This window comes from Arachis hypogaea, chromosome 15 (genome assembly GCF_003086295.3).
Source record: "Arachis hypogaea cultivar Tifrunner chromosome 15, arahy.Tifrunner.gnm2.J5K5, whole genome shotgun sequence".
Taxonomy (NCBI): Eukaryota; Viridiplantae; Streptophyta; class Magnoliopsida; order Fabales; family Fabaceae; genus Arachis; species Arachis hypogaea.
Genome location: NC_092050.1, coordinates 133685595 through 133697858, shown reverse-complemented (window position 1 = coordinate 133697858; position 12264 = coordinate 133685595). Strand labels below are relative to the sequence as shown.

Here is a 12264-nt window from a genome sequence, read left to right as displayed (position 1 = left end):
AATATAATTTTTGACACGTGTTATATCACGTTTTTCTATTTTTGTCTTTTTTAAATTTTACAATTAAAAAATACAAACAATTAATGATAACTATGATAATTATATCCGATTCACTGGTGATTAATATTTTTAATCAATATTAATTCTGATTTTTAATAAATGATTAAAATACTAAAAATAATTCAATTTTATTATTAAATATTTCAAACGAAACTAAAATAACAAAAGTTATAAATTAATAATGATTAAAAATTCTAATATTTTATTTTATGTAAAATAAATAAATTTCTAAATATAAATCCTAATAATTAATAACATCAACACTGATATATTTAATTACATTTTTAAAACTAAATCACTAAAAAATATATACTCACAGCTATTAAATTAATAATATACACTAACAACAACTAACTAACTAACACTAACACTAGTATTAGTATTACTACTATAACTACACTAAAAAAAATCATATGTTTTAATTATTTCTAATCAATCAACTAAAAAAAATATAAACTGTTTTTTTGGTAGTGAAACTTAAAAAAATCAGTAATAATAATTAACTACAACTATTGATAGTTAACTACAACTAATAATAATAATAATAATAATAATAATAATAATAATAATAATAATAATAATAATAATAATAATAATAATAAGAAGAAGAAGAAGAAGAAGAAGAAGGAATAAATATTTTTTTCGTCCTTAAAATTTGAGGTCAAAATCAAAATCGTTCCTAACCTATTTTCTGGTTTAAAATCATCTTCTACATTACATTTAGTATTAAAATCATCCTTTTATTAAAGAAAAAATTTTTGAACATATTTATCCTTCATTAAAATCATCTTTTATCATTTTCTTTTTTCAAAAAAAACTATCATTGTTGAAAATCATCAACAGAGACAAAAAAGAAAAAAAAAATCTATCATTATCCTCCTCCTCCATTCATTTTCATCATCATCATCTACCTCCATGAAATTCACCCACCACCACATGCATCCGATTACCTACAAACTTTCATCCTATTATTGTCAGTGAGAGAGAGAGAGAGCTCCTTCGTAGCCACCATGCTGCCATTATTGTCAGTGAGCTCTACCGCAAACGAGCGAGCTCCTTCGTAGCTACTGCACCGTCACCTTCATTCATTCACACCCTTGAAGAAGAAAGAGAAAGAGAGGGAAAAGAGATCAAAAGCAGTGAAGCAGAGAAGAATTATACGTGAAAAGCCAATACATTCAAAGCAACAATAACAACACAATTAATTTATTTAATTGAAAAAAGAGACAATTTTTTAGAGAAAGACGAAGAGACTTATGGATCTAGAGAAGGGAGAAAAAGAGAGAAAAGTAGATTGCAGAGAAAGAGAGACGGTGTTAATCTTGGCTCCTCATTGCTATTGGTGTTGTTGCTGCAGCTTCTGCATCATTAACCAAAGAAGGAGAAGAGAGGAAGTAGTAGGAAAAGTGGCACCGTTGGGGGATCCTCAACTGCGTCACTACTGTTGTTGCAGCTTGCACTGCATTGATTTGCTCTGCTATTGATGTTGCCGTCGGATATATATTTTTTTGTATTTTTATTATTTTTTTTCAGGAGTAAACTTGTTTTTTCATTATAAAAGGATGATTATAATATATAGCAGCCAATAATCCTTTATATGCTAAGCAATGTTACATCTAGCTGAAACAGTTATGCTACACATCCAAATTTTTTGACAATCAATTTTAATAAATTGGTCCAAGTCTAATAAAAACCAGTTTTACTAGTGAGAGCATGTTATACATGTACCAACTCTTCATTAACGTTTCGCATGCCGTGCTCTCTTATATGAAAAACGGTTTATAAACTCATTATAACTTCAATAAGAAATTTATTTCAAACCACCCCTCTCTCAAAAATCTCTCAAAATCTTTGCAAAAACTTGTGAAATCTCTCGGGTCTAAGTTTAAATTTTCAACAAAAAATATCGTAACACTATTGAAGCATTATTGAAGGTAATCAAAATCTAAGTCGTCCATTTCCATTCTAGTTTTTCCTTTCTCTCTCGAATTCTCTCTCGCAAAATACTAGATACTCATATTTCCATTCTAGTTTGTGTTCTCGCGATAAAGTAAAAAGTACGAACAATAGTTCTCTTTATAGTATTGATTTTGTGATGACTGTGCTTGGTTGGTGTTATTTAACTCATTGATGACTTTTCTGGATTTAAAATTTATATTTATGTATTTTTGAGGATGATTGAGTCTTCTTTGTATGCTTATTTTGAACTGAGTTTGTGTGCATCATTATTAAGTAATTTCAGTGCCATTCTGAGTTAAATGAGGTACACTTGGTCTCATTGAATTAGATTTGATGTAGTTAATTCATGAAAGATAGTTGTAGTGCTTCTAGTATCATTTAAGACATATTAATGACTTTTTTAAATTTAAAATTTATATACATATGTTTTCGTGGATGATTGAATCTTGTTTATGTGCTTATTTTGAACTGAATTTGTTGTCGTTATCGTCAAGTAATTTCGGTGCCATTTTGCGTTAAATGAGGTGCACTAGGTCTCATTGACTTAGATTTAGTGTAATTAGTTGATGCAAGATAGTTGTACTACTTTTAGTGTCATTTAAACCATATTGATTACTTTTCTAGATTTAAAATGAATTTAGATGTGTTTTTGTGTCGTATATAACCATAAACTTATTGAATATGGAGTTTGAAATCTGTTCTAAAATTTTATATGTTATAAAATGTAACATCCTACCACACAGAGCTTTACGCTTAAGTCATAAATTCGAGGTGGTGTGATATTACAACCTCTAAAATAAAACATATACACATATAATAGTCGAAAGAAGATAGTATAATAGGAGCCTTGAAGAGTAGGTAAGACAAAATCGTAAAATTAAAAGCGCAACACTCAAGATTAAGGATTACGTACGAAGAAAGCTAAAGTTTATAAACATATATATATATATATATATATATATATATATATAGAGAGAGAGAGAGAGAGAGAGAGAGAGAGAGAGAGAGAGTAAGAACAGAGGGTCAAGAGTACAAAATAACAAGCTTTTAACCCAACCTGTGAAGCTAAGGTTGGCCAGAGAATATTTACATATATATATATATATATATATATACATAACCCACAATCCCAAAATACATACATAAAGTCCTAGTTCTCCATACACCTCTGAGAGGTACAAAAGTAAAACAAGTATGCACATGAGAGAGTCTATACATATATAAAAAAAGATCAAAAGTAAAGTCCCAAAATATCCACTTCACTGCAGAACTCCAGACACCTAGTGAGGTGCCTCTCGACCTGCATATGAAAAACAACAATATCGTATGGGATGAGAACCGGGAGTTCTCAGTATCGTAAAGGTGCCACGTACATAAGATATAAGGTCCTGGGAATGCCAGAGGCAATCCTAGAACTCCAACATTCAGATTATAAAACTTAAAGAACTTAAGTAGAAACCATAAGTCAAGGTGATTTTCTAAGGATTTCTAACTTAACCAAGTCATAAGATTAACTAAATTCCTAACTTCTCTGCCTTTTCTCCGTTCTTCCAACTCCGATGACTTTACATAGACAAACAAACAGGCAATAGCAGACACAAGAAGAATACAAGTAATACAAATAGCAAGTATAACAATTAGCATGTTAAAATCACTTAGACAATCCCAATTAATGCACAAGCAAGCAATTCAAACAATATGCATATGATGTATGCCTGTCCTATGGTTGTTGATATCAACTGTCGGTTACACAGCCAGCCTGACTTGCCCTGGTAGCTAACCGTGGACAGTCCCTCTGTACGCGCATCCCCAAGCTCAAAAATAAACCATGGGACGAAACCCAAGCTGACATGGGTGAGACAACACCCCAAACTCAATAATATTTTATGGAAAGAATTCTAAGCTGACATGGGGGAGATAACACCCCAAACTCAATAATATTTCATGGGAAGAATTCCAAGTTGACGTGGGAGAGACAATACCCTAAACTCAATAATATTCATATATGCATGCCCATTGGAGAATCTGGGAGTTAAAGTGCCTGGTCACATCTTACGTACAGGGGGTCAACAAATGTCTCAATAATAATCAATTATATCTCATAAATATCATTTTCATTCTGAACAATAATTCATAGCTCATCTCATCGTTCTAAATTAATTAACATAATCAATTATCTCATCGTTCTCTTATTACATTACTCTCTTAATTGTCTCATATACCACTTTTATCATCTTTATCAAATCAAGTACCATCTTCTCCAGCCACATATTACCTTTTAAAATTCTTTTTTCATCTCCAAGTTATTACATTTTCCTAACTTCATCTTATTACTAGACATACCACTAAGGTGTAGGGGCTAAAAGAGTAAAATTAGAGGTTTAGAGGTTCAAAATTAAGTTTTAAAATACAAAATTTCATTTGCTGAAAATAGGGTTGTCGCGTACACCAGCACTTTGCTCGCGTACGCGAGATGCCCAACCCGAATAGGTTGGTCGCGTCACGTGCAGTGGTCGCGTACGCAAGTTTTGCAGAATGGCAAAAATGCTGAATGCTGTAGAATTTTCAGTTTTGCACTTCGAACTTTTGACGGCCATAACTTTTTTGTTTTAAAACATTTTTCATCCATTCTTCAAATGGTGTAAACTTCACAGACCACATTTTCATATGAAACTAGTTTGAAGAAATTTGGGAGTCTGGAAGCCAAGTTATGGCTCACCAAAGTTTGGCCAAAAATTAAAGTTACACAAAAACCTTTATCCTCTATTTTCATTCAAAATCAAAACTCAAACCTCAACATCCTATACATATAATCAGTACCACAACACACCATATCATATCAACAAAAAATCATACCTTTCTATCACCCACCTTACCTTACTTTCACAAAATCCCCTTTCATAGACTTCACAATTATGCCCACAACCATCAACATGCCATCATATATATATATATATATATATATATATATATATATATATATATATATATATATATATATATATATATATATATATTACCAACTTATCAATCATCATCAAACCATCATTTATCATTCTATTTCCATCATAATCAATAAATATAAAAAATGCTCAATCCATATCAACACATATCATCAAAGGTACTAAATAATTAACATACTCATACATTCACACATATCCTATGGTTACCTACCCTAAATTTTCACAAGACATTATATATTAAAAATGAGAAACCTAAACCATACATTGGCCGATTTACTCGTATAACCTAAGGCAACACAATTAGGCAAAGTATCAAGCTTCACCACCAAATTCAGCAATCCAATGACCCAAATCAAGTTTCCATCTCCTCAATGGTGCTCCAAAAACATAATTACACATTACCACATCTATATACCAATTTTCAATGTCTAACACACAATAATCCAAGAATCCACATGGTTTAGAGAGACCTTACCATATCCGTGCCTCAAATGAGCAAAACCCGCTAATCCATCGAGTTTAAGTTGAGCCTAAACACCAAGATATCAAGTTTCAACAAACCCAACTTCAAGGTTTTCAAAAATTAGGGGAAAAAGAAAATCTGGGATGAAATTGAGGTTCTTTACCAAAATTAGTCACCGGGCTTTGTAAAGCTCAATGCCGCGAACGCGTGGCCGCAAACGGTGCGGCGATCAGAGCTCGGAGTGAGAAGATATAGTGATTTGAAGTGGAACCAAGGGTTTTGGAATGTTCCTTCTTCCTCCCTTCTGTTTTGGAACGTGAGTTGTGAATGAAGGGGGAGGGAATGAGCTGAAGCTCATTTAGTTTTATGGATTGAGTTGGGCCTTGGACCCAATACGGGCCCAGTTCGATCCGTTCGGCCTAATTTTGGGTTAAATTCTCTAAAATTAGTGTCAGAATTTTTATTTTAATTAGTTCTATCTTATTAAACTATAAAATTCATATTTTTAATTTTTCTAATTAATTATTAATTTATTGGCTAATTACTTATTAATTTTACGGATTTTACATAAAATCTAGAGCGGACTTCGTCGATCTTGTGGTACAATTCATCTTTTCTCTAAATTGTGCTTGAACTTCTCTGAACTTCTCTTGAGTATACACAGGCCGAAATTGAGCTTCTATTGATGATTTTGTTGCACAAAGCATAATAGTATGAAAATATGTAGTATCAGATTCTCTCACTTTTTGCTCAATACTTGCTACGCAATGATCATATTGTTTTACAAATCAAATCAATGAGCTATTTCTTATAATAAATTTGTTAAAAAAAGTATGCATGATCTCATTTTTTTGTGTTCTTCTTATTCTAGTCCGAAAATGCTTATCAATATATACTAGGATTCATAAACGAAGATTTTCAAAAAGTTCTAAAAAAGCATCAAAAGAGTAAATCAGAAACCACAACACCAAAAGATATACAGTTTTGCACCGTTATTACAAAGAAAAAACACTAAAAATAACAATATGAATTAATTCTAATAAAGCCACCATTACCTGAAAGTCACTTATTGTCTCCAACACCATACTTCATAAGAAAAACATTTCAATTTCTATCAAATATATCTTTTGTAAGAGAGTTCCAAACAACATGACTCATTGATAAACCACTATTTTATGGTATATTTTGGATTGAATTGAGTGAATTTTGTCAATTATTCCCCCACTTATTCATGTAAATTGCATGTTTTTAAGTTTCCTTCTTAATTTTATGCTATGATTGAAAACATGCTTCTTAGGCCTTAAAATTGCTAATTTTTAATCCTCTCTTATTACCATTCGATCCCATGATATGTGTGTTAAGTGTTTGTAGAGGTTATAGGGCAGGAATGACTTAGAGGATGGAAAAGAGGTATGCAAAAGTGGAAGGAACACAAAAAAATTAAGGATTTCAGAAGCTGGTAGCGACGCGTACGCGTGACTGAAGCGTGCGCGTGACAGGAGCATCGTCCACATGACACGTACGCGTGGCTGACGCGTACGTATGACGAGCGTCACGTGCTGCAATAAGTGGAATTCGCTGGGGGCGATTTCTGGGCTACTCTTGACCCAGTTTCAGGCCTGAAAAGAAGACAAGAGGCTGCAGAGTGGAGCTAGATAGGGGGATAATTCATTCATTCACACATTTTAGATTAGGATTTAGATGTAGAATTCTAGGGAGAGAGGCTTTCTCCTCTCTCTAGGTTTTAGGGTTTCTTTTAGTTTTATTTCTTCTCAAAGTCAGGTTTCCATCTTACTTTAATTTAGTTTCTCCTCTACTTTTTATTGTTCTAGTATCTTAGTTTATCTCCTCTTGTTGATTTCTTTATTTTTCCAATTTAGTTTATGAACTCTTCTTGTTAGATTTAATTCTCTTTTAATGCAATTTGAAGTGTTTCATGTTTATAGCTTCTCTCTTTGATTGTTGGTTATTGATTCCTGACAATTGTTAGTCGTAGATTTTACTATTTCTTGTTAGTTTTCCATGTTTTTATTTTGTACCTTCCAAGTGTTTGATAAAATATTTGGTCGAATTTTAAAATAGAATTTTGTGTTCTTGGCTTAGGTTGATGATTTGGATACTCTTGAATTGTCAAAGTCTCTTGTTGATTGGTAATTGAAGATTGCCGATGAGTTTGAACTTCACTAAATCTGGTCCCTTACTATGAATTGACTAGGACTTATGAACTCAAGTTGATTGTATGCACTTGACTTTCCTTCATTGGTTATAGGTTAACTAAGTGAAGGCAATTTACATTTACCATCACAATTTACGACGATAATGAGAATAGGACTTCTAATTCTCTTTTCTTGCTAAGAGTTTCCTTAGTTATTAGTTTATTTTCTTGCTATTTTACTTTCTTGTTTCTTATTACAAAAAACCCCGAAATATACCTCATAGCCAATAATAAACTACACTTCCCTGCAATTCTTTTGAGAGACGATCCGAGGTTTAAATACTTCGGTTAATTTTATTGGGTTTGCTTAAGTGACAAACATATTAAACATTGATTGAGGTTTAATTGTCGGTTTAGATCTATACTTACAACGCAATTTTATGGAAAAATTCTTTACCGACATTCTTCCTCCGTCACTCATCTCTTGTTCAATTTCTTCATGTCTCTTGTAGCCATTTAATTTTTGTAGAATCTTCTTCATAATATGTCAAATAAACCATCTATGAATTATTGTTGGCATACAAATCTCAATATCCCTTTTCGTCGACTCATATTGATTTGGTAAGAATGTCTTTTGAAGCATTTCTTCCCATGCAGTGAAGTCAACACTCAAATAATCATTTGAATGATTGAATATCCTTATTTTTCATAAAAATACATCTAATAGTAATGTACAATGACCATGGTGATTCATATTAACAAAAGAATAAAAAAACTAACTATATCAAAAGTCAACCACATAGCAACAAAAAGATCAGATTTGCACCAAAATGTATTTCAAAAAGTATAGAAACTATTTTCAATTGACACCAAAACTGTTTTAGACCAGCATAACAAATTATTTATTTGTATTATAAGTGATATAAAATGAAACAACATCTCAAAAATACTTAAAAGCAATCCAATTTCTTGCATCAGCTCAAAAAGAATTTTGTTGAGTGATTAGTCTCAAGTTTAAGCTCACAAAAGAAATTTTGGTTCTTCTTTTTTCCTATCAATAAATATTTCCTACATTTTTTGACATAATCTTGATCAGAAACTGATGCGAACATGAACTCTGATTTAGGTCAGCAAACTAACTCAATGGAAGGTCCAATTGAAAACCCAGCTGATGTACCTGCCGAAAAGGAGCGAGAAGCAGCAAGTTCAATTAGAAATAGGAGGGTGAGAAAGGCCCCATATTGGGCCAGGGACTATCAAATGGGAAAGTGAGTGTGGGTGCACAATAGAAGTAGGATGGAGAGTTAGTTAGAACACCAGGAGAATATAGTGGGAGGTGAGGTATAGTGGGAGGCAGAAAAAAGGATTAAGTCTGTTACGGGTGGAGTTTATTCTCCCTGAACTCAAAGGCATGGAATTGTGACGTATATCTACATTTCAGAATTAATACACCATTCTTCTTCTCTTTTAATCAAATTTTACATTGATTTCTCTTTACTGCTATATTCTTGTGCAACATATTGGTGCTTTCATTGAGAGGTGTTGCGATGGACACTGGAACTTCCCTCTCCCGATTGGAAGAAGTATGCAAGCAAAATCAATCTGAGATCGCCGCGTTGCAGCGAAACTATATAGAGACGATGTCGCAACTCTCCGGCACTCAAGAACGGATCAGATCGGTTGAGTCCTCCATGAAAAACATTGAGAAGATGTTGCGTGAGACTCTGAAGCTGAAGCAGGCAGTCCTAGAGCAGGGGACCAACAATAGTTTTTCTGACTTCACGAGTGAATCCCAATCAAGCTACTAACCGAAAAGAGTGAAGACGGAGATGCCTATGTTTGACGGTGAAGGTGTAGAAGAGTGGACGTTCCAAGCTCGTGAGTACTTCGAGCTATATGCGGTGCCTGAAGCGTGGAGGGTAAGAATGCTTTCATTTCATTTGACTAGAGCTGCCTATACTTGGTATCGTTGGTGTGTGAACAATGCCATTAACCACACATGAGAGAGTTTTTTGGAAGCTCTTTGTACCAGGTTCGGCAAGAGCTTGTTCCATGATCCCAAGGCGGCCTTGAAGGAGCTTAAACAGACAACAACGGTGGCTGCATATCAGCATAAGTTCGAGGAGCTCTCGAACAAGGTGACGGGGTTAAGCGAGGAGTGGGTGATCTCGTTGTTTGTGGCCGGTTTATCGGAACCGTTGAAATGCGAATTGATGTTAGCCAAGCTTAGATCATATGTTGATGCTATCTCATTGGCTAAACTCCATGAGCAGAAGAACTTGGCCTGCTCCGTGAATTTGAGACCACAAGGGTACCGCAACCTTGGAGGCGCCCCCACCAGCCATCTCAGTTCCCCAAAGTCAGCGCCCATACGCCCACCAAGCATTACTCCGTCAGCCATGGGAAGCGGCACCACAACGGAGAAAGCAACCACCCCAATCCACAAGCGTCTCTCGGCTGCAAAAATCAAACAGAGATGAGATAAGGGCCTATGTTACTATTGTGATGAGAGATATTCGATGGGGCACAAGTGCAAGTCTACCTTCCTACTACTGGTCAGAGAAGAGGAGATGGAGGAATTGACGAGGGAGCGACCAGGGGTAGACGAGAGTGAGGATACTGATCCTTTCGCAGCGCTGTCGGATCCAGAGGGAGGAGAGACAGTGGATATTAGCTTCAATGCTATGGTTGGCACTTATCATCCGGAGACCATTAGAATAGCTGGAACATGTGGCGGTCAGCCTGTTATGGTGTTGATAGATGGTGGAAGCACCCATAATTTCATGAAGGAATCCACTGCCAAGAAGTTACAATTAACTTTGACCCCGGTGCATCAATTAAATGTATATGTAGGCAATGGGGGAGTGCATTGGGTGTGCTTCAAAATGTAGCGATGTACCACTGCACATGCAAGGCTATGGGTTTCGCTTAGAGACATTCATCCTAGATATCAAGGGAGCAGATATTGTGTTAGGGGCTCAGTGGCTAATGCAATTGGGCGATGTCACTATAAATTATATGAATTTGACTATGTCCTTTAAGGTTGGGGAACTTACGGTCAAGCTGCAGGGAGAAAGGTTGTTTCATCCTGGTGTGGTGGGCACCCGGGCTCTTAATAAGATGGTATCCGCAGATGTCATCGCATCCTTCTTACACTTACGGATGATTGAACCTGCCCCTGTACTTGCACCAAATCAGGCAGAGCAAGATGAGAATGTAAAATTGTTATTGCATGAATTTAAGGAGGTGTTCCAAGAGCCGGAAGATTTACCTCTTCAAAGAGACATTGAGCATCAAATACATCTGCAGCCAGGAGCTAATCCGGTTAACGTGTGCCCCTACCGTTTCCCTCATTACCAAAAGGAAGAGATTGAGAAGTTGGTTGAGAAAATGCTGCAAGCGGGAGTGATCAGAGAAAGCCATAGTGCCTTCTCTAGCCCAGTGTTATTGGTGCGCAAGAAGGACGGCAGCTAGCGTTTTTGCGTGGACTATCGCGCTCTCAATGCCATCACCATCAAAGATAAGTTCCCTATTCCAACCATTGATGAAATTCTAGATGAGCTTTATGGTGCTGCTTATTTCTCCAAGATTGACTTACGCTCCGGTTATCACCAAATTAGGGTGCGAGATGAAGATATACACAAGACAGCGTTTCGTACGCACTTGGGACACTATGAATTCTTGGACATGCCTTTCGATCTCACAAATGCCCCCTCTACCTTCCAAACAACAATGAATAGAGTATTTGGCCCCTACCTCCTGAAGTTCATCGCTGTCTTTTTTGATGACATTCTTGTTTACAGCCGAACAAGAGAGGACCATCTCCACCACCTACGGACAGCCTTGGGTGTCTTACTTCAACACGAATTTTTCGCCAAGCTCTCTAAGTGCACATTCTGCCAGCCGCAGGTGGAGTATCTTAGTCATGTAGTGAATGGGGAAGGAGTTCAAGTTGATGCCTCCAAAATTAAAGTAATTGTGGAGTGGCCCAGGCCCTCAACCTTGAAGCAGCTCAGAGGCTTCCTGGGGCTTACCGGGTACTACAGGCGGTTTGTAGCTAAGTATGCACACCTCGCAGCACCCCTTACAGAGTTGTTAAAGAAAAACAGTTTCGCTTGGACAAGGGAGGCTGAAGTTGCTTTCGAAACCTTGAAAAAAGCTCTCACTCATACCCCTGTCCTGACCTTGCCAGATTTTTCGTTACCATTCACAGTTGAGACTGATGCTTCTGCTCATGGAATAGGTGCTGTTTTGTCACAGCAAGGTCACCCAATTGCATACTTTAGTAAGAAATTAAATAGTAGATTAAAGATGGCTTCCGCGTATGTGAGGGAGCTCTACGCTATTACTCAAGCTGTGGCCAAGTGGTGGCATTACTTATTGGGGCGTCGTTTTTGCATTAACACAGATCATCAGGGTTTGTGAGAACTAATGAACCAGGTGGTGTTGACCCCTGACCAACAATTTTACCTCACTAAGTTGTTGGGGTATGATTTTGAGGTGGTGTATCGTTCTGGCAAGACCAACTTGGCCGCAGATGCTCTTTCAAGACAGGATGAGGAGGAACTTCTTAACACTGATGCAGAGTTCCAGGCTTTCTCCACAGTTCAATCTTCATTGATTCCGACCTTGCTACGTGCTACTGGCGAGGACCAAGAATCTCA

The 12264-nt window shown here is 35.9% G+C and overlaps 1 protein-coding gene across 1 annotated transcript; it reads left to right on the top strand.

The window, feature by feature from the left end:
• The first annotated feature begins 11332 nt into the window (after positions 1–11332).
• LOC140179332 (uncharacterized mitochondrial protein AtMg00860-like) lies at positions 11333–12025 on the top strand. The gene has a single exon (XM_072218087.1). The coding sequence runs from the start codon at positions 11333–11335 to the stop codon at positions 12023–12025; it is 693 nt and encodes a 230-aa protein (XP_072074188.1).
• Positions 12026–12264: the final 239 nt, after the last annotated feature.